At 38.7% G+C, this 23,160-nt stretch overlaps 3 protein-coding genes, 1 long non-coding RNA gene and 1 pseudogene across 5 annotated transcripts; 3 read left to right on the top strand and 2 right to left on the bottom strand.

The window, feature by feature from the left end:
* Window positions 1-3,254: 3,254 nt before the first annotated feature.
* On the top strand, window positions 3,255-5,324 carry LOC111324619 (uncharacterized). The gene is made up of 2 exons (XM_088729303.1): window positions 3,255-3,901; window positions 4,165-5,324. Exon 1 carries the CDS (start codon window positions 3,302-3,304, stop codon window positions 3,854-3,856), a length of 555 nt encoding a protein of 184 aa, XP_088585429.1. The 5' UTR covers window positions 3,255-3,301; the 3' UTR covers window positions 3,857-3,901; window positions 4,165-5,324.
* A 1,622-nt stretch (window positions 5,325-6,946) lies between these two features.
* LOC111324617 (uncharacterized) lies at window positions 6,947-7,804 on the top strand. The gene has a single exon (XM_022928228.2). It carries the CDS (start codon window positions 7,039-7,041, stop codon window positions 7,570-7,572), a length of 534 nt encoding a protein of 177 aa, XP_022783963.2. The 5' UTR covers window positions 6,947-7,038; the 3' UTR covers window positions 7,573-7,804.
* Window positions 7,805-9,982: 2,178 nt separating this feature from the next.
* LOC148725415 (uncharacterized) lies at window positions 9,983-11,366 on the bottom strand. The gene is made up of 2 exons (XR_015990257.1): window positions 10,996-11,366; window positions 9,983-10,603 (listed from the first exon to the last, which is right to left on the bottom strand). It is a non-coding gene; the product is annotated as an uncharacterized LOC148725415 (long non-coding RNA).
* Window positions 11,367-11,509: 143 nt separating this feature from the next.
* On the top strand, window positions 11,510-15,590 carry LOC111324589 (gamma-aminobutyric acid receptor-associated protein). The gene is made up of 3 exons (XM_022928187.2): window positions 11,510-11,727; window positions 13,566-13,644; window positions 14,143-15,590. The coding sequence occupies exons 1-3, from the start codon at window positions 11,638-11,640 to the stop codon at window positions 14,328-14,330; spliced, it is 357 nt and encodes a 118-aa protein (XP_022783922.1). The 5' UTR covers window positions 11,510-11,637; the 3' UTR covers window positions 14,331-15,590.
* A 3,205-nt stretch (window positions 15,591-18,795) lies between these two features.
* LOC111324590 (uncharacterized) lies at window positions 18,796-23,036 on the bottom strand (annotated as a pseudogene). The gene is made up of 4 exons (XR_015991105.1): window positions 22,866-23,036; window positions 21,960-21,975; window positions 21,288-21,356; window positions 18,796-21,028 (listed from the first exon to the last, which is right to left on the bottom strand). The product of XR_015991105.1 is annotated as an uncharacterized LOC111324590 (transcript).
* Window positions 23,037-23,160: the final 124 nt, after the last annotated feature.

Genomic DNA, 23,160 nt, shown 5'->3' with positions numbered 1-23,160 from the left:
TTGGTAGAGCGCTGCACTAGTATCGCAGAGGTCAGTGGTTCGAATCCCGTACAGGCCTGATTTTTTTCAGGTCTGATTGTCGCTATTGCATAAATAGCGCTCTCTACTGCGCGGATCGTGCATCATACATACATGTATCACCGTTTATAATAGCAATGTCTAATCATTAGAGGGAGTATTTTGGTGAATACATCCTCGCTTTTTGTGGGTAACTGATAATTTTCGTGGCTAGCTTGCAGACCATGAATAATTTGGCGAGCAAGTGCCTAGTATTTTCTTAGCAAAACATTATGGCCGTCATCTTTGATTTAATGGAAGCAGAAGGCTGGGGAGAGAAAGAAATATTTATCAAGGGGAGTGACAATAAAAAAGTAAGGAAGGGGTGCCATCAACTCTAACTCCACGATCGCGCACTTCTTTTAACTCGCCCTAATAAAACGCTTACACTGCAGGTTATTTCATGGCTAAACTAAAAACATCACGTTTGGTGGGGTGGCTTTAATGTCAAGCTCAGAAAACACCTGCGTCGGAAGGATTGTTGATATTTTTTTTATTTCTAAGAAAGAGCCTCATTTGTTTAGGAACAATTGCGAGGACTCACCTCTCCGAAATCGAGACCAATTAGCCATAATGCCCAATTAGCCATAACGCTCATAATTTGCCCAATTAGCCATAACGCTCGCGTTTAATTCTTGGGATTGCACTTCGAGGTTACGAGTTTAAAACAACGCAGGAAGATCAGCTTTTTATAGTTACAAGAGAACAGACCCTCGCTATGGCGTTGTGTGATTATGTTTTGCTGTACCAACGCTCGATACAGAGGAATTGATTGAATAATTGGAGCAAATAATCAAGCTTTACGTACAAAATTTACTACCAGACCTGAAGACGACGTTGAAGTACAAAGTTCACTCAATCTATTGAGCTTTATTTCAACAACAACAACAACAACAACAACAATAAAATTATTTACATGATAATGTGTTGAAATGGGAAGAATCCTCAAAAAGCGCCGCAGCACCATTCTAGGAGGAAACTCCAACCTATTTATAGACCTGCTAATGTACACACATAAAAGCTAAAAAAAAAAATCAAAAATGTATATACAGAAATTCAAAGATTTAAAAATGTAGAAACCTTCAACTTAAAATCTGCCACGGATGATGCTTCTCGAATATCAAGAGGGAGACTATTCCATTCCCCAACTATTCTCCTCATAAAGCTAAATTAAAATAAATTAGTCCTAGAAAAGCTGGTGAAAAGGTTTGGAGTATCCATACTTCTCAATACATATGTCAACATCCCTAGAGAACCGAACCCTAGAATCAATGGTCAGGCGAACATGATTACTAACCACCTTATAAAAGAAAACAACATCCGTAATAAATCTCCTATCCTCTAAGATAACAAGCGGAGTTCACGTAGGCTAACCAAATAATTGTCATAACTTTTAAGAATAAATTTGGTTGCCCTTCTTTGAATTGACTCTATACGACTAATGTTACTCTTCGTAGAGGGATTCCACACCTGAGAGGCATATTCAACCTTAGGCCTCACAAGACTACATTACAGAATCTTAAGAGTTGTGACATCATTGACATCCCGACATGTTCTTTTTATAAGGCCTAAAATACTATTTGCCTTAGCTGTAATATTGGTAATGTGGTAATTCCAAGAGAGAACATCACTAGTTAACAAGCCCAGGTCTATGCAAAGAAACCGAATCGAGCTTAGTCGCTTCAAGGAAGCAGTTTCGGTGCCCACAAGTCCATCGTTTTCACTACACATGACGAGCAATTCGTCTCTGTAGAGCTTGGTTTCACCAAGATTAAAGGTGCGAAGCGTACTTACCCAGTGAGGAGGAAAATTGACAAAGCGTTAAGGCCCAAGACATCGACGCCACTGGATTGAATTTAATTACCAATGCAGTCGCAGTGATGAAACATTTTGGAAAATATTTCAAGTTTTGCAAAAACTGCTAGAACTACTGTAACGTGTACACCGAGGTCACTGGATTAAAACAAGCCCGAAGCCTAACGGACGGGGATGAAGCGTCGATAGCGGCGTCGATTGCTGGCATCTGTCATTGTATTTCCCTCTGCCATTATGCGTTGACTTGATGCAATTGTCAAAACCGCCGCCGGCCTTACTTGCATTTCCCGACTTGTTTCTTTCATTGACTTTTGCATTGTTTTCACGATCTGTTATCATTTAATCTGTAACCATGAGCGAGTCGGAACTTTGTGATTATCATCATTAGGAACCTAGTTGAAACCGAAAGCGGAAACGGAAAAAGATGTAGATTCCACGCCGTTGCATATGTTCAAATTATCAGTAACTTAATTGTAATAACATAAATAAACTCAGTTTTTCATATAGTTCATTTTTCTAGTGAACCTGTGAATTGCTTATTTTCTTGTTATTCTCTGTTTGTAACCCTCATTGAGCAAACAAGACCTCCGGTCTTTTTCTCAAATCTTGTTTCCCTATCAGTTCATCAAAAAATATGTAGCTAGGAAGACGAACATTAAAATGCTTCAAAAAAAATTTATAATCAAACGTTGAGGAGTTCCTTTTTCCGTGTTCACAAAGCCATAGCTAAACATACAGCAGGGATAGGAGAATTTGAAACAGGTATAAAAAATTTCGATTGCGTCTCAGGTTTGCAGCAGACTGCGAACCGCGGCCTTTTGATAGTAATATGAGGAATGTTTCCAGTAACCAGTTTTATAAGAGCTTCAGGAGGCATCGGTAATGATTGTTGTTGATTGACAACTTCAAAGTACCGGTTGGTTCACAAAATCAATTCATTTTTCCCTACACTTGTCCTCACGGAAGACTGTTCAAAACGTCATACGTACAAACTCATCATCTCGGGCATATGGCGCCATGTCACTCACTTGACCCAAACTTTACCTGGATGTCCACGTATGTAACGCAAAGCATAAATAAACAAATACAGCGCTTACGCCACTCCAGATGTGGGAGGCACAATGGATGCATACTGGACGCTATGTGTCCCTTGGAAATTGGTGGTGTGGCTTGCTTGTCGAGAAAACAGAAAACAGAAAACATCTGCCTTACGACGATCATTGATATTTTCGTATTCTGAGCAAAGAGCCTCCTTTACTCAGAAACAATAGTAAGGATGAATTTCTCAGAAATTGAGACCCATCCAATCGCATCACACCAACTCGCCTAATTAGCATAACGCTCGCATTGAATTTCTGGGCTTTTTCTTAAGTTTAAAACGACGTGTTAAAACACTATTTTTAAAGTTCCAGGAGGACAGACTTTCGCCATGTCGAGCGGGTTGGATAATTTATTTGCTGAAGCAATGCTCGATCAAGACGAGCATTTGGAGATGTACAAACAGCAACTGACTAAACTAAAAGAACAGGGTTTACTACCAAACATGAGCGTGAGGTTGGAGTATAAAGTTTACTCGATAAAATCAAGCGGTTTTTGTGCCCACAAATCCATTGTTCTCACGACAACTGATCAGCATTTCGTCTCTGTAGAACTTGGCTTCATCATATTTGACGGTGTAAAGCATACTTGTCCAGTGGCGAAGAAAGTTGACGAAGCTAATAAGAGCAAGATGAAGTTTCTCGGACGAGTCTTCACCACTGGAGATGAGCTGATTGTTAAGGCCATAAAGGCGATGAAACGTTTTGGAAGGTATTTTAAGCTTTCCAACAACTTCCAGGACTACTGTAACATATACGCAGAGGAGATTGGATTAAAACCAGCCAAAACGGACAGGGATAAAGTGATAGCTGGAATCATGATCACCGTTATCATTGCAATTGTCTTTGCTTTTATATCGCCGTTTGGTGAAAAAAATCCCAAATGAATGCTGTGACAGACTGGAAACAAAAGCACCCAAAAAGTGCATATGGTGAGTTTAAAAGAAAGTTTCCGAAAAGTCACAGAGCGATACAAAACCGATGGTAACCTTCCGCACCACAGGCGGTCTAAAAAACCAGTACGAGATAATTATTCTGTCTGCATCAATTATTCTGTCTCTATCAATTTCCGTATGCAAATGTTTTCAAATTCAAATATGGCCTACCCAAATTATAGTATTTTCCATTCGTACATCATTTTTCATCCGATTGTTGCTCAGAATTTGCATCCTAACCGCATGATCTTTGTTTTCAGGTTTTTATCCAACTGGTAATGGGAAACAAACCCGGCTCTCAGTATTCTGCCTCAAGACGCAGAATTCATTTCTTGTGATCGCAATTTTTGTTTTAGAGTGAAATTAAAGATGTGGAGCAGCGAATTTTACGAATTATAATTTTAGAGAAGCATAGGATTATGGAACTTGAGAACTTGAGAACTTGAGACAGAAATTATGAACTGGACGCTGTTGATGCCCACAACTAGCGGAGCATGTTTTTAGTCATGTTTTTTACCTCTGTAAGTTTACTTCGCTGCGTAACAAGTAGTTTTATTTGCTCTCTAAACAAGACCTCCTCTAGCTTTATCGTTCTATTTGAGGGCCAGTCCAATGTAACATTGTCGAACGTACGAAACAAATGATAAAGATCATTATAAGTTCGCTTTCAATGCTCCGTCGATTAATGCCGCAAGGTGCACGCACGCACGCACGCACACACGCAAAATCGCAAAACGACCCAGCTGAGTCTCATTTTGTTGCTGATTCTCGTCTCCTTTTCCCGCAGTTCAAAATATTTCTCCACTTTTCCTTCTTAAATAAAAACCAACCATTCATATCTCAGTTCACCCTGGACTAGCTAGAACCTCACCACTTCCAGATACCACTTATGTTATCGTGGCAGTTTATTTTTCCACTTTATTTTAGGTGATTCCTCAGCATTGCACTGTGCATCCTGTACTGCGCATAAAAATCACGAATTCTGGCGAATAAGCGCGCGCGCATTCCGAGAACATGGTGGTGTTTTTTATTGATGGAATAGGTAAAGGTCCCACGGTCTTTCGCTCTTGAACGAGCACGGTGACATATAATTTTTTTTGCATAATTTTGCTGTACAAATTATCCCTAAAAATTGGAGAAGTTAAAAAAAATTCATCCAAGGAAAAGTATTCGATTAAGCTCCTCTGACCCAATTATGAAAGAGGGTCTCAAAGGGATGATGGTTAAAATGGTTATGAAACTTAAAAATTGGACGATTTACGGCTTACCGCTGATATCATTAAATTTATTATTGTAAGTGAGGTGGCTCTCCCATAAGCCTTGTGGCTTCTTGGGTCTCCTCGCCTTCTAACTGTTATCGCTGTAATTAACTATTTTTTAATTGTTAAAATAAAGCAAATAAAGATGATGATGATGATGATGATCGTTCCACTGTGGTCACCACAAAATTTCTTTTCATATAGTTAGCTTTTTTTACGACTAACAGTTAAAATTTTTCAATTCCTATACCTACCGTCTAAATTTTACGGTTTGAGACACGCATAATGGAGAAAATGTTAACGACTTTGATCGATACTGCAGGCTCGAAAAAATGATAAAATCTATAATATAAGTGATAAATATAAAATTTGGAGTGCTGTAGCATCAAAGAATTCAGTGATCATTGCAGTTGACTTTAATCTGCGTAGCCCAGTTAGCCTGCCAGACGATTTGAAAATACAGTTCAGTAATCTACTCGAAAAACCATGCCGAGGAAACAAAAGTGAAAGTGCCTTGTAAAACAAGAGTATTTTGATCATTCATATCTTGATGATAAAAGCTATGATAATAATAACGTTATATAAATCAGTTTCAATTATGATGATACTAATGAGTGTGTTCAGTGGCAATCTTCTTTAGATTATCACTGCCACCCTTATTTGAATTGGAGATATCAATTACAATAACAATAATTAAAAAAAAGATTGCCAACACACTTAGAGTATTAGGACTACTCAATATAAATTCATAATTTCTAAAAGTTTCGATTCTGTATCCAAATTGCAAACTCTCGCGGAACTGTTTGTGAAAACAATGCAATTTACCATAGCTTCTGTAAGTTTACTTTCCTCCAGATCTTGGTTTATGCGATTGATATAAAAATCCAAAGTCAAGAGCCTCAAGGAATTTGTTGGTTTTTCTTCAGACTAAGGAAAGATCTCCTTAAAAATTTTATGGGGCTTAATCGTTAAATAATGTTACTATTTACAATAATGTCCTATTTTTACATTGTATGATCACCGAACTAAACCCTTGTGTTTATTATTTGGTTACTGTAGACACTCAAGGGTGTCTTCCGGAAAAGTGTTCGTGCGCGCGTCGGTTGTGAAGTATAAAGGAATCATCATGATTCCCATTAGGCTGACGTGGACCTTCAGGGGTGTCATGCGGAAAATCGTTCGTAAGGGCGTCGCGTCCTTGGAAAAGCATATATCGCCGTAAATAATAGCAATGTCGAAGCATTAGAGGGAGTATTTTAGTAAATACATCCTACCTAGCTTTTTGGGTGGGTAACCGATAATTTTCGTGGCTAGCCTGCAGAGCAGGCGTAATTTTGGCGAGCGAGTGCTCAGTATTTTCTTAGCGAAAATTATGGCCGTCATTTTTTATTTCAATGTAAGTTAATGGCTGGGAAGAGAAACAAATTTGTACCAAGGGGGTGAGTGACACTTCTTTTAACTCGCCCCTGAATGAGACACCTGCACTGCAGACGATTTCATGGCTGAACTTAAAACATCACGTTTCATGATAACCGTACCATCAAAAGCTGATATTCTTAAGTAATGAAACTTCTTGGAAGTAAACAATATGTGTATGTTCCCCGGAAATTGGTGGGTGGCTTGCGTGTCGATCTCAGAAAACATCTGCGTCTGAAGGATTGTTGATATTTTCTTATTTCTAAGAAAGAGCCTCATTTGTTTAGGAACAATTGCGAGGACTCACTTCTCCGAAATCGAGACCATCCAATCGCATCGCACCAACTTGCCCAATTACCATAACGCTCGCATTGAATTTCTGGGATTGCACTCAGGTTACGAGGCTAAAACACGTATGAAGATCAGCTTTTTATAGTTAAAGGAGAACAGACCCTCGCTATGGCGTTGTGCGATGATGTATTTGCTGAACCAATGCTCGATACAGAGCAATATTTGGAGGAATACAAGCAGCAACTGATCAAGCTTGACAAAGAAAATCTTCTACCAGACTTGAACATGAAGTTGAAGTATAAAGTTTACTCGATTCGAGGAAGTGGATTTGGTGCCCACAAATCCATTGTTCTCACTACAAATGACGCGCAATTTGTCTCTGTAGAGCTTGGTTTCATCAAAATTGACGGTGTCAAGCATATTTATCCCGTGACGAAGAAAGTTGATAAAACTCTGAAGCCTAAGATGGAATATCTTGGGGAGATCGAAGACACTGGTCAGAATTTAATTGGCCAAGCAGTTGCAGTGATGAGACGTTTTGGAAACTATTTCAAGTTTTGCAACAACTGCCAGAACTTCTGCAACATGTACACCGAGGCTATTGGATTAAAACGAGCCCGGAGCCTAACGGACAGGGATAAAGTGGCGATAGCTGGAATGATCGGTGCCATTATTGCATTTCTCTTTGCCTTCATGCGTTAACTTGATGGAATTGTCAGAACCTCTGCAGATGTTACTTGTATTTCTAAGTTTGTTTCTTTCATTTACATTTTAAGATTTTAGCTGTAACAATTACGGAGTTGGAACTTTTTGAACCTAACCGAAACAGAAAGCGGAAACGGCCATTGAAGACGTTGATTCAACACCGTTGTTTGATTTCTAATGGTGAGCAAAGTTGTTGTAATAATATAATTAAACTCAGTTTTTCATAATTCTAATCAGAGAATGTTTAGAAATACATTTGATAATAAAAATTAACGGTAAAAAACTACGACGTTTCGAAGTCTGCATGACCTCATTATCAAGTAAAATGTTAAAACTGATGTAAAATTGTAGCTCAGAGATTATATACAAATAAAATGTGATAACTTCATTGGAATAATGAGCGTTCATTGTTATTGGTGTTTAGCATGTCCGATCGTGCAGTATATGTTTAAATAAATACTTTTGCACGTATTGAGTCAGACTGCGTGTTTAGCTTTGGTTTTTGTTCGCGAATGAATAGCATTTCGTGAATTAGGCAGTCCATTTTTCCGCGGCATTTCTTGAGAACGGAAAACATTTCCTCTAGGCTAGTGGACGCTACACCGTGGGCTTCTTTCAGATGCTTGCCAATGACGGAGGCTTTATGTTCTTGTATGCGTTGATGAAGATGGCGTGTGGTATAACCGATATAATCCGCATCGCACGAATCACATTTAAAAGTGTAAACAACGCATTGGTGGTTAATTAAAGCGGGCTTCTCTTCTTGTATCTTGAGCTTTCCCTCGATCTTACGACTCGTGAAAACTGGTTGTAGGTCAGTTCCGATTTTCCGGCCAAGATCTTTCAGCTGATGTCTTACTGTGTCGGCCGATTTTTGGTCTTTAAATGGTAAAGTTATTCTGACAGGTTTTTGTGTAGCCGCGTCAAGTTCAGTTGGGGTTTCGTGACGGCTTTGGATCGTAGAACTCGTGTACCAGGCGATAGCTGAGTTGATGAGTTTCACTGGGTACTCAAGCTTAGTAAACATCCGCTTGAGATGCTGGCATTCCTTCGTAAAAGATTCTTTCGTTGATGACAGGCGGTAAGCTCGGTTCAGCATTGTATTCAGCAGAGATCTTTTGTAACGCTGATCGACATGGCTCTGGTAAATGTAAGAGCAGTCCTGTATCAGTTGGTTTATGATATACGCTTGTTGTCAGGTGGCAACCGTTTTTCTCAATCATCATACCGAGGAATGGAAGCTTGTTGTTTTCAGCAATTTCCATTGTGAACTGTATGGCAGGATGGCATTCGTTCAATGTTGAAAGGAAGGCTGTTGCGGCTTGAATATTTGGCATCGTGGCTAATGTGTCGTCGACGTACCTTTTGTACAAACTTGGTAACTTGTTGTTGCGATCCAGTTGTTCTTCAATGGAGCACAGGAAAACGTTTGCCATAAGGGGTCCCAGGGGCGAGCCCATGGCCACACCGTCCACCTGCTCGTAAAGTTGACCGTCGAACTGAAATAGCTGATCTTTGGTTGCTATTCTTAAAAGTTCGGTAAGACCTGTCTTTGTGAGGTTGAGACCATGCGTTTCATTAAACCAGTTGTTTTTAAAGGCTTTTTCAGCGATGTTGCCACCTGACAACAAGCGTATATCATAAACCAACTGATACAGGACTGCTCTTACATTACCAGAGCCATGTCGATCTGCGTTACAAAAGATCTCTGCTGAATACAATGCTGAACCGAGCTTTCCGCCTGTCATCAACGAAAGAATCTTTTACGAAGGAATGCCAGCATCTCAAGCGGATGTTTACTAAGCTTAAGTACCCAGTGAAACTCATCAACTCAGCTATCGCCTGGTACACGAGTTCTACGATCCAAAGCCGTCACGAAACCCCAACTGAACTTGACGCGGCTACACAAAAACCTGTCAGAATAACTTTACCATTTAAAGACCAAAAATCGGCCGACACAGTAAGACATCAGCTGAAAGATCTTGGCCGGAAAATCGGAACTGACCTACAACCAGTTTTCACGAGTCGTAAGATCGAGGGAAAGCTCAAGATACAAGAAGAGAAGCCCGCTTTAATTAATCACCAATGCGTTGTTTACACTTTTAAATGTGATTCGTGCGATGCGGATTATATCGGTTATACCACACGCCATCTTCATCATAAAGCCTCCGTCATTGGCAAGCATCTGAAAGAAGCCCACGGTGTAGCGTCCACTAGCCTAGAGGAAATGTTTTCCGTTCTCAAGAAATGCCGCGGAAAAATGGACTGCCTAATTCACGAAATGCTATTCATTCGCGAACAAAAACCAAAGCTAAACACGCAGTCTGACTCAATACGTGCAAAAGTATTTATTTAAACATATACTGCACGATCGGACATGCTAAACACCAATAACAATGAACGCTCATTATTCCAATGAAGTTATCACATTTTATTTGTATATAATCTCTGAGCTACAATTTTACATCAGTTTTAACATTTTACTTGATAATGAGGTCATGCAGACTTCGAAACGTCGTAGTTTTTTACCGTTAATTTTTATTATCAAATGTTTTTCATAATTCATTTATCTAGTGAACCTGTGAATTATCTTTTTTTCTCTAGTCTTTCGTAGTTGTAGCCTTAGATCTATATTTCCTTCATTAATTAAGTAGACGAGATTTCCGGTACGTTTCTTATATTCTGGTTTTTCTATCAGTTTGTCACAAATTAAAACAAGATGAAGAATAAAGTGCTTCAAAAAATAATCATAATCAAGCAATAGCGGAATGTTTCTCCTTGTTTACTTTGCATTGGCTTACAAACATATAACGGGGAGGGGAGAATTCGAGGCAGTTATAGAAAACCTCACCGGAATGCGTCCCCGGTTTGCGTGACTGCGAATAATACAGTCAAAACTGAATTATCCGGCCGCTGCCACCTACTGGGGTATGGTGGATGCACAGGTTGAACGCTTGATACAAGTTCCACAGTTTAGGATGGATTCTCAATGGATCCCCAGAATCTTGCTCAATTGAAATACTTTGATCTTGGGAGAGAAACATGGATTAAAAATTACTTGAAAGATTATTCTTAGTTTTGTTTGAGTGGTTCAGCTTGAAATGACCGTTCAATAGAGGTGGAATACAATAAAAACAGGTCATTGAGGCCCAGTTAAGAATGACCGCGACCGCTCGCCGAGGCGACTGCTCAATAGAGTTGAAAATTACAGTGATTAAGGGGACACAAACACGGACTGTTTAATACAAGGTGACCGCTTAGTGCAGTGCCGCTTACCAGATTCGACTATAAGAGACAGCATTGGTGTAATGATTGACATATACCGGACGCTGTTAAGTCCACAACTTTTAAACTAAGGATCGTGTTTTAACATGATCAGAAACTGCTCCTCCCAAGGCCGTCGTATAGAAATTCAGTTACCTTGCGTAATAAATGGTTTAGTTCGTTCTTTTAGACCCATAGCTGTTTTGTCAAAATGCTCAATTTGTTTGTGATCTTGATCCTAACTCTCCTTCATCAATCTCATCTCACTTCATATCAGTTGATCTAGAAAAGTTCTAATGTGACAGTAATATACCATTTACGAATAGTGATCTGGCTAGATCTTCAGCGTAACGACCTAAATAAAGGTACGTGACTCATGTGAATCAAGGGCTTCAGAAGGAAATTATTTTCAACTAGGAATCTGCTCACGAATTTTTTTGCGTCTTTTAGTTTTGATCCTGGTGTTTGCCAGTAGCTCACAGAAACATAGCGTTAGCGCTTTAGATTATTAACTCCCTTTCGCACAAAGCTATGATGCATGGTAAAGATGAAAAATTTTCAGATTTCTGCCAACTTCCGGTAGAGTAGTTCGGCTTCCGGTTCCAGTCATAATCTCCCATAATACTTCTGATTATGCCAAACTTTCGCTACGTCATAGAAATCGAGGGACCACAACATCACGTGATCGACTAAGGACCTTATTTAGCGCCATTTTGTTGTGCTTTCGGAAGTAAAACGCGTATATTTTCTCCTTTGGTATCATATCAGGAAAACAGATAGCATTTGAAAGGTGCATCGATGAAGTGGGAATACAAAGAAGAGCACCCTTTTGAAAAACGGCGGGCTGAGGGAGAGAAAATTCGGAAGAAGTATCCGGACAGAGTTCCGGTAGGTATGGCTGGCTACTGATCAGGAAACTTACCGTTAGCTCATGATTTTTATTCCTGAGATCCGTCAAAGAGTATTACTTGAAGAGAAACCTTACGTACGCTCAGATGCTGTTTTATGAGCTGTGTAACTTTGTAGAAAGTGAAGTTGTCTCTCAAGCGAAAGTTTATTATCATTTGTAGAAATAAACATGGCGTCAGCGACACATCTTAATACGACGTCATGGTATTTCTATATGTCCACGTAGAAAAATGTTGTTATTTCCCTTTCTCAGAAAAGTCACTAAACGCCGTAGCTAAGTCACTGAGCTGTTGTATCTGAGATCATCAGATTTTGGTTGTGTAAGTCAAGTTTTGATGCTGTCTTCCTCATTTAAACTGAAATAGCTGACGACACACGTAAGCTTCTGTTTCTTCACTCGGTACCTTTGCCTGACAACTATTTAATCAAGTGATTTTTGTTAAAAATGCATTAGGATTGTGTTAGAAAGTTATTTGATTCGAATGATTTACTGACGCGTGTCAAGACTGTCTTCTAAATAAAAAAATCGCGAAACAATTCTCTGGGATATTCCTGATAAATTGTTAAGAGTATGGAAAAAGTTATTTATATCGACTAAGTAATAATGGTTGCAAACGTTGATGGCTGAACTTAAAATAGCATAAGGAGCCCTCAAAACTCTTAATCATATATTTATGAAATAACACTAGAAAGGCACGACGATATCTGTTAAAATAAAGTTATGAGTGGCCTCCTTTAAAGTGTGGGAGAATTTCGTGGATATTTATTTACGAGGAGTGCGTGACGGAAGTATGCAAAGCGGAGTGGAATTGGTGCGTTGCCATGTTGCTGTTTCTATTTTCTCCAATAAATGAAGAGATTTCCTGGTCGTCTAGCTGTTTTTCTTTGTTCGATTCATCTATTAAACTTGGATCTATATTTGCCAGCTATTCTGACTCTTCGTTGTCAGAAATATGATTCAAATTGTCTGCCATTTTTTATTCGTAACTACAGTCCAATTCTTTGCTTGCACAATGCGAGAAAACCTGTTTAACCAGAACTCTAGAGTACAAATACCGCGTGATATTTGTACTCGACTATGGCGTTATTTGTACTCTAGGAAATGTAGTTGGATAATAAATGTACTTATTGACTGAGAGGAAGGGCTGGATGGGAAAATGTTTGGCTTGTGGTCATGATGTACAGACCAAGTGTAACGAGGTCCCTGCCTCATGGCTGAAAGCCAAATATTTTTCTGTCCTGCCCAACCAAACTCAGGGAGCATTTTATTATATGACTGCTAATTGTTGAAAATTTCAACCAAATTAGGTGATAGACAGGCACATACAGCCATGCAAGCACAAAAGAATTTCTGCAATTAAAAATTTTCCTTTGTTTTTCAAATCAGAACAAGAAACTCCCAATTCCTGAAAAATGGGATTTTTTTTCTCACTCCTGTTTTCCTTTGAGTATTAGCAACAAAGCAAAGTTAGGGTAGCAAGGCCAGATGGCTTTTTGCTGATGGGCTCACGTCAACCTGTCTGACCCTGCACACCTCAGCTTTCACTATGGTTTTCTATGGGATTGTACAAGTGTGGCAGGAAGGGTCATGTGCACCAATGGTGAATTTCTTTGTAATTCTGTATGGGAGAATTTCAGTTGTTCATAAATAAGCTTAAATTATCAACTTATTTGAAATGCTTTTAGGCTGATACTAACCTTTGCATGCATTGGTACACAAATTTCCTCTGAACACATTGAGGATATTAATTTCACTCCAAATTCACCAGTCTTAGAGATTTGACAGTGTCAAATTTTTTTTTTCACACTTTTACTAGGTAATTGTTGAGAAAGCACCAAAAGCAAGGATAGGTGACTTGGATAAGAAGAAATATCTGGTTCCTTCTGATCTGACAGGTACGTTAATCATAATATTCAGTTTAAATTGGAATAAGTATGATTGTTGATTGACTTTTGTTCCTACTAAACATAATTATTTTTTTGATATGATTACCCTTATCAGCTTTAGTTATGATTACAGTTGTAGTTACTAAACAGTTCATAAGTTGGCAATATGGGAATTACTCTTTTTTTTTACTCTTGTGAAACCAAATCACACAAATTTGTGAAAGTTTCATGCATTACAAGTTACAATTGTGTGTGGGTGAAACTTGTTGACTAAGCAAAGTAAGATCCTTTAGTCAAGTTAGTCTGCTTAAGAAGGCATGTACTTAGTTGGGGTTAGCAGTTTTGGCCTGGAAGGACACAGGAAATAAACAGCTTGATTTGATGTTTCTTTCCAGATTACTAATGAACTAACACCAATCATGAGTCATGGAAAGTTATGTAATTCTGTGATGGGAAAAGTGGTCATATGAAAACTGATATTGATCTTTTTACTTTTTTCTTCCATAGTTGGACAGTTTTACTTCCTTATCCGGAAGAGAATTCATCTCAGACCTGAAGATGCCTTGTTCTTTTTTGTGAACAATGTCATTCCTCCCACAAGTGCCACAATGGGTCAGCTCTACCAAGAACATCATGAAGAAGACTTCTTCCTCTACATAGCATACAGTGATGAGAGTGTCTATGGAGCTCAGTAAAAAGAGAGATATTTGTGTAGTTAAACTTCTAATTGGTGTCAGTGAGACTGTGGATGAATTCTTTTAGCAGCTGTACTCAAGGTTATAAAATTATTTCAAGTATAGTAAATAGAAAAAGTAATATTCCTATTTTTTGTGGTTACTAATTTACTTGTTTTGGTCAGCTGCCATAGTGTTTAAAGTACATGTACATTTTTGTTGCAAGTGGGCTGTCATACTGAATTCAATCAATTGCCTCATTTTTCCAATGTGAGCATGATTACAGCAAGGATAGCTTAGTAGTCACAATTTGTAATCAATGTTGAAAACCTGATTAGTTATTTTCCCTTTGAAAGGTGCTTCAGTGTAACATTGCTTAATCCGTTTACTTCCCCCCACCTAATGTAAGGAATATTTAAATACTAATTGATTCTGGTTCTTTAGGTTAACTTTTGGGATCACTCATTGAGGAAACTGTTTCTCTGGCCAATCAGTTTCTTGCTTTATTATGGGTTGATGATAGTATAGTGCATTATCTTTGTCTAGGTAACCTTTTGATTCTGAGTGATCAATATTTAATTAACTTCTATTTGTAATACACTGTTAAGGTACAGATGACAAGAATATGGAAAATTATATAATACATAGAAGTTATTGTACTGAGGAGGAATAACCAGGTGCCCGAGGGCTCTTGTCTTTGAAATAAGGGGTTTCCAAAACAATAAGTGCCTGGGATGCCAGGCAAGACAGGAAAACAGCCCTTGAAGGGGTTCAACAATCAGTTTATTTCCTTGCACCATGCTTGTGAATATTCAAGTGTATGACCTTGAAAAGCTTACAGTGTGTGATGAATGATCTTTAATTTGTTTTTGGTTAATGTTCTACTTTTCTTGTTCATTTGCTGCCACTTTAAGAAGTTATTTAGAGGGAAAAATTTGTTGTGGTGCAGGTTATTTGTGGTAATTCTCTTTACAAGTATAATGGTGGTGTAAAAGTTATCCCTTCCCCTTGATGCATTTTATTTTGATGGTAATCAATAAACCAATCTGTTAACCAAAATAATTTTTCATGTTACTAAATAGTTTTTATCCTAAGATAGTTGAAGACAGTTGTGAGAATACAGGCTTCAAAATGTGTTAAGAAAATTGGACACTTTGTATCTGTCCATTTGAATTCTTAAAACCTCGAATAAAGAAATTTAACATCAACAAATCAAATAAGTGGCATCTTGTTGTTGTACAGAGCAGTCAATGATGAATTAAAAGATTAATTTTGGTTTTATCTACTTGAATTTCACCGAAAGTATTTCTATTGTTTCAGGTTATCGATAGATCTTTAGCACCTATACATAAGAGAAATAGGGTTATGAGCAGATTCTTTCTTGCCTGTTGGTGACTATACTATGGTACATTTTTAGAGCACACATGTCTTATAGAGAGGAAGAGGAAGAGAAAAATCTCCAAACTGGATTTCCGAAGTCAGGCTCCATACTGCGTTCCCTTACTTTCAGTAAAATATTTTCAGGTAATCAATAGAGCTTGCTAAGTAAGCATCTCTTTTATGTGGATGAGCTTTAGAAGTATACGAGAAGCGGCTTGGCAAATAAGTAACGCTAGAGGCAACCTGAGGCGTTAACGTGCTTCCCCCCCGCCTTCGCGTGCTTTGGTAACCGGTTTCTCGGGGAAGAAAAGTGGTGGGTCCACATATTGGGGAAAAGAAAACGTGTACTTCATCGACTTGAAAAAAAGGCAGTAAGTTTAAATAGCTTGGCTCGAGTACAAGGCTTTTGCTTATCATGGCCAAACTGGATGTGGTGCAATAAGGTCAAGTGTTATTTTACCCTCGAGACCCTTCTCTTCAGTACAGGAGAGGAGCGCTGGAAATGGGTAACAAAAGAATTGAGTTTTATATTTGAAACTGAGCCCCTGAGTATTGGAAGGGGAAACTTGGGTAAATAACTGAGGGCTTCCTATGGAATTGCAAAAACGAAGGGAACAGGTTGAGGATTTAAAAGGACTAAGACTAAGAGTGGCAAAAACCAACTAAATTCCTATAATTCATGATGCTGTTACATCACTTATATGAATCAGCTTCAAGCATTTCTTAATTTACGTTCTGTAATTCGAGAAAGGTCGGAGGATTTTTCAGGAGTGGAACGATGAAGGCTCAACTTGATAATTGTCACAAGGGTAAACCGTTCCGGTTTCGCTATCGGTTCGCACCATTGTTAAGTCTGGTACACTTTGCCGTTTAGTTTCCCCGAAATCATTACTGGGGCAAACTATTTCAGTTTCACTATGGGGTCGTGCCGTGGTCAGGTCTGGTACGCTTTCTCGTTTAGTTCCTCTTCCATCTGCGCTCTTTCTGTGAGATAGAGGCACCGAGACATGCGCAGTATTTCCTAGCCTTCGAGGGCTACGGCGGGCCTCCTTGTGTACATCATCGACGTGCCCACCAACCTGCCATTTTTCCCATGATTTTGTGCACAACGAGAAACCATCGTCTCGTTCTGCTTTTTTCTTTAAGAGTGCTGTCACCCTTTGCGTTACGTTTTCTCCGGTTTTCTCCCTATTCGTCCCCGTTATTTCTTCCACGTTCTTCTCTGTTGAAAACTTGTCATCTAAATCTTCAAGGAACTTATCACCGCTTGTGCTTTGTGTGACAGCTCCACCCTTGGGCTGAAAACTTGTGATATCCTCTTCGCCAACCGCCGAGCTGGGTAGAGCTTGAGGATTGCCATCTGGAAGGACAGCAAACGGGACAGATTTCCTGGAGATTATGGTATCAAGGCTATCGAATGTATCCCAACAATTGCTTTTCGTTGTTTTGAATTGAAAAAATGCAGTTTCAGTCCGTTTCGAGGTGCTTTCACTACCCTTGATTGTTTTTCCTTTCGTACATTGATTTAAAAATTCATCATTCTCGCCACTTGACTCTTTGGTGTCAATAGAATGAATATATTTCGCTTCAGCCGTTCGTTCTGATGAACGTGAAAGAGATACACCCATATCTTAACAAGAAAAAAAAACCCTTGCAACTTAGGTTGTGAGGAATTCCAGCTATCTCTTCTACAGTCTGTGCGACTTAGCGTCATAAACACGCAACTCAGTGACGCGAAATGCTACGTCACACTTTCAGCACGCACAAAACTCCAAGAAGCTTATGACATTACTCTGCATGTCTCCGGAACAAGTCGCAACCACAATTTTCTTTCGCGTCACATGGTCAGATAGGTTGCAAAAGATGTACGTTCCTTTATCATGGGATCAGAAAACGCACAACGAGAAACTATCGTCTCCTTCCGCTCTTTTCTTTACGGGTGTTGTCACCCTTTGCGTTTCGTTTACTCCGATTTTCCCCCTGCCCCCTGTTCGTCCCCGTTATTTCTTCAACGTACTCCTAAAAAGGGTGCTTAAGTTTGTTTTGTGCGAGGTTCACTGTAGTATAGGACAATCACTAATTATTTCTACTTCAGTAAAAGTAAAACGGTAACATTTGATTCTGACAAGTCATTTGGTTTACGGTCAAGTTGCATGGGAGTCATCTCGCCCAAAGTCATGTCGCCGAGAACCAATTTCATGTCGCTCAAAGGAAAAAATCAAGTCGCTTGACATTTTTATCACTTGCAAACACACTGAAGGTACCGATCGATCGAAACACCCTTATGGTGTATTTCAAATTTCAAGCGAGACATATACAAAGCGTTTGAGTCGTTACTTTAACATAATTATTCTAATTCTGACCATATGTTCGATTTTCTGTAGTTGAAGTCTTCAAGGTGTTGTCAGAAACCAAGATAAAGTTTCTCAAGCTTGCGAAACATCTGTGAGTACAAAACAAGTACCAAACGAAAAACGCCTGATTTTGTTGTTAGAAACGAACACTTCCCTTTGTTGTTAGAAATGAACAACGCTGTTAGATTAAGTTCCTCAAGTTTACAAAACGTCCGTGAGTACGAAACGAGTACATACCAAGAGAACAACGCTTCATTTTGTTGTGAGGAAAAAACAACGCTTTTAGAGTCGTCAGTAAAACATATTTCTTTTCTGTTCATCATTTTCAGGGTGCTGTCGGAAACATAGAGCGCTTTTATTTATGGTGATAGAGATTTCTCAACTTTATTATCTAAATCTAAATCTAATTTCGTTATTTTTAATCCTTATCAACAACAATTCAACAACAATTTAACATTTATATAGCGCAAACTACTATATGGATAATCAGTCTACTTATATCAGTCTTACTATATAGATAATCAGTCTACTTACAGTATGTAAGTCTGATCTTGAAAGCATTTTTTTTTTTTTGCAGGCGACATAACTAAAATTTCGGGCGAGAGGACTTTCAGGCGACTTGACCGGCTAACGGTCCTTTGAGTACTAACCGATCGCAAAAATGCTCCGCAGATGCAAGCAGTACTCAAACCACAAATTATCACTGGGATACTCAGGCTCCCCTCCACATATTGGGCCTCATCTACCATCGCTTCACGTTTGTCATACGATATTTATTCAAACTCCCGTTGAGAGTGAGAAAGGAAAAAAGGAAACGAAGGAAAACTTAAGGCAGAGTGCGTACGGTAAGCATCGAGCGACCTCGAGGTCCAAAAAGTTCAGCAGATGCAAGTAGTATTCAAACCACAAATTATTACTGTTGCTGTTTGCATTAAAGTTTTGTGACACATGCATAGACCTGATTGTTTTTTTTTTTTTTTTTTAGCTTTGGATTTTTTCCATAAATGTTACAAGTGTCCACATTATTCTCAGTCTTATATTAGTTTTAAATACTAGAAACTGTATGTAAAAAGACTTGTAATAAAAAAAAAAATAAGAGAAAGAGAGAATTTACAGCTGTCAGACAGGGTTCGTACACTTTTGACCTGTTAAAATTCCATGACTTTTTCCATAACCTTTTGAAAGATTCCATGACCTGTTTGCAAACATTCTCACAATGCGTGCTTCTGTTTATTCCTAATGAAATTAAATCTGATTTTTGGACTCATCAGTTAACTTTTCAACTTTTGGTCTTATTGCCTTTCACTTATAGAGAGCATAAATTATTGCTTTTCCATGACTTTCCATGACCCACACCAAAATTTCATGACTTTCCAGGCCTGGAAAATGAAATTTTGAAATTCCATGACTTTCCATGACCTGTACGAACCCTGGTCAGAGGAAAAAAGTAACCGTAAAATCTTTAGGTTTGGTGGTCACCAAAGCCTGAGGCTGTAGGTTTTCATTTTTTTTAGGGCAGCCACTTTCTACCCCAACATGCAAACTTCAAATACAAGGAAAACTATATCTCTTTGACATTAATTTTATAACATTTCCCAAAAAACACACAACTTGAGTCTAAACCCAGGAACAACCAGGGCTGTGTACTGCATTGTTCTCAACCATTAATGCTTAATATATGGTTGAACAATTCTGAATCAAAAGCAATGATCCAATCAAATTATTGAAAAAACATGTCAAATATTAAATAATAGTTAGCACAAATTAATAAACCTCAATGCCTTTGACTCTGTTGACCACTTTGGTTGTCAACATGTACAGTGGCAATCAAACAGCCAGAAGTCATGAATACATTAATAACAAGTAAAAGTTAAATTTTGCACTGGTTGATCACCTTTAACTACCTCCACACCAGAAAGGTTGTGTAACAACTTAGATTGGCCACATTTAGTGAGTCACTCTGTATCAATGTCCATTGGGAATTGGAATGGCTTGAAATGTTCTTGGCTTGATCATACATGGGATATGGGGTCATTTCATCAAAACCCCTGAGGTATTGGAGGTAGCACCTATTGGGAAAGTTTGTATCTGTTGTGAAAAAAAGTGTTGAATTTCTGTCCCAAGGTGACCGGGTTGGAAATTGTCATGGAACCTGTTGTGCTGTATTGCCAGTTATCTCTTGAATCCCTTGATCTGACCATAAAGCCCTGCAACCAGCCTGTGTAGTTATAATGAGATAACAAAAACACCTGGATACTGCAGTGTAGAGCAACTCTTTAGTGCATCCACTGATTCCTGAATCATCTTCATATGGAGGATTATACAAGATGATCACTTTAGATTCAAGGCCCTTGAGGTGGCTAATACTTTCCACCACAATCTCGTTGGCATTCTCTGCAACCAAACTGTCTGCAGTTTGGGTTTCAATGCTTATGTTGGAAAGTGTGTGTCTGATTGAGTTCTCTTTTCTACTGTTTCAACCAGAATACTAATGTCCCTTTCTTGAACAATTCTTGTAGATATTTCACAGGAGAGCTGATTGTGTTGGCACCTTAGTGGGTTGAGACCACTCTGCTTTCCAGAGAACTATCCCATTTAATTGCTAAGCTATCTTCTGAGTGTAATGCCATTTTCAGGAGTCATCAACGATTTAAAGTACTTTTCTGACAGCTCGAAAATCTCCCCTGTGTTACAAAGCCCTTCCTTGAGATTTGCGCTGTTTTGGAGATATCCAGAGGGCAATTTAAGCTGTTCTTTAGATACGTACAGGTACTGGTTTGTATCATACATAACCCAGAAGAACATATTAGGCTTCAAAAAATCTTCTAGCTCAGTCTCTTCATTGCAATGAGGTGTAAGAGAGCTCTTGTGCACCAGTTTAAAAAGCTCTGGCCACCTAACTCCAAATAAGTATTCACCTTCATCTACCAAGAATCAAGGTCAAGAGAGCGTCTAGGGCATGGCAAACAGCCATCTCTTTCTCGTCTGTTGATGAAGGAGCTTGGATTAATTGAAGAACATCAACAATAAGCTTAGAAAATGTTTTAACATAAAGGAAGTTACTGATCATACCTGTAAGACCAGGAAACCTTTCTGTTAAAAGGGTTTCAAACTCTTACTGTAACATAAATTTATTACATAACACGGAGTTGAAGCATACAATAAGAATTTTCTCATCTTTTTTTCTGCTCCAGAATGGAACTTACCAAAGATTCTTCCTTTCCCAGCAATTGAATTGTCTTACCACTTTCAGCTGATCCCCTGATCCACAGATTGGGAGGATAATGACCAACCAGCAACTTTACTTGTTCTTCTGTTTTGAAGATTAAAGTCTGTTCAATGCGGGCAACTCAGTGGCCAAGGAGTGGGCTGACATGGACCACGCCAGCAAATCCTCTTCTTTTTTACTCAAGAGTTTGCTTTAACCGCTTTCTGAGGACGTGAAGCGCTTAAACACGAAGGCGCGCTATATAAGGAAGTCTTCCCTGGGAAGACCTAGGCTCATTTGTCACTCACCGTTGACGTGTGCGGTTCAAATTTAAATGCTGGTAGACGAACAAAAGGAGCTAATGAGATATCTATTGTTTCCTTCCACCAGCATGGTGGCATGAGGTAACGTCCAAACCACCTACTTCGATCTCAAATTTACCGCCACAAATACACACAGTTTCTATTGGAGAAAGGAAATAAAAATCTCAAAAATTCTTGCATTGTGATGAAGACATAAAACAATTTTGAGGAATGCGCCCGCTGTTCACTGCTTTGGAGTAGCTGTAGCTCAAGCTGACTTGACTCTAAGAGTTCTACATCACACGACGGTTGATTGACAAGTGGTCCAGTGGGACCTAAGGCTCATTTTATAGGGCGCCTTCGTGTTTAAGTAACAACCGAATAATCAGTTACAATAAAAGCTCACCTTTTCCACAGAAGAACTCTCAAACTTTCCCGCTAGTTCATGGGTGATGCTATGTCGAAGGCGCTCGTCGAGAGTCGAACACACAAATTTATAGTACAGCGGTTAAATATAAATTATGTCATGTAAGCTGTACCACTTATTCCCAACGAAAAGTTCAAACCCGAAATGTGTAAGATCGCACTGAACAAAGTATAAAGATATACAAAAACTAATACAAATGTTTTCAGTGTGTTTGAGCTAATTTACAAGGTTGTCAATGCGCTAATAAACCTAACAGTAACGTTTGAATTTTAGACGGTAGCTTCATCTCTTAAAAAGTAAAGTTTGAGAGAGATCCTCCTTGGAGCGCTAAGTCAATTTTTTTAGTAATGTAGTACGAAAAACTTGTCAACACTGAAACATCAAATGATTCGTAAAATAACGGACAAGATTTTCAGGAATTGTACACAGCCTAGCCTAGTCTCAAGTCAGTCCCACACTAGGAAGAATCTTCTCCAATATCAATTTACGTCACTAATCTGCAACGATTTTGTAAAATGAACTAAAATCTAGAATTAGGGTTCTAGATTTGCCATTCACCTTTCTCTTTTCTGTATAGTTTTAGATATGCTTTTACTTATCAGATTATTAGACTTTGAATCTGTTCAGATTTGACTCCGTTATTTATAGTTTTCCAGACGCTTTGACAAAAAAAAAAAAAGGAGTAGATGTGAGCCGAAAGGAAGTTATTTTGGATCGTTTTTTACGCTGTTAATATTTTGTATTGTAGAGGATTTTATGGAAATTATTGCTAAATAAAATTACTCCTAATAGGGCAGACAAAGAAGTTAGAGAGAGTCTCTGAGAAATCCACTTTTATGCAGCTTGCGTGTGATTTAACTCCTTTGAGTGCAATGCCTTCTTTACAAAGCATGTGGAACTTAAAAGGAGAAACCTCTCGAGCATATCCTCGAACTCATCTCTTTTCCCATCGAAATAACCCAAAAAGTACTGGTTTTTAACAGAACAATTTTCAAGGTTTTCCTCAAGGAACTTAATCTCCGATTTGTTTAAAGACGATTGAATAGTCGCCGCCATGATTACGCATTTTAGTGTCTCACTGAAAAACTGTTTTCAGTTTTAAATGTCATCCTTTCGCGGGCTTTCTCAAATATTCGCGGGTTTCATAATTTCCCCGCTGACCAAACTTACCGTTTACTCT

Source organism: Stylophora pistillata, chromosome 8 (assembly GCF_964205215.1).
Source record: "Stylophora pistillata chromosome 8, jaStyPist1.2, whole genome shotgun sequence".
Lineage (NCBI taxonomy): Eukaryota > Metazoa > Cnidaria > Anthozoa > Scleractinia > Pocilloporidae > Stylophora > Stylophora pistillata.
Note: the sequence above shows the minus strand (reverse complement) of the source record. Positions and strands in the feature narration are given on the sequence as shown.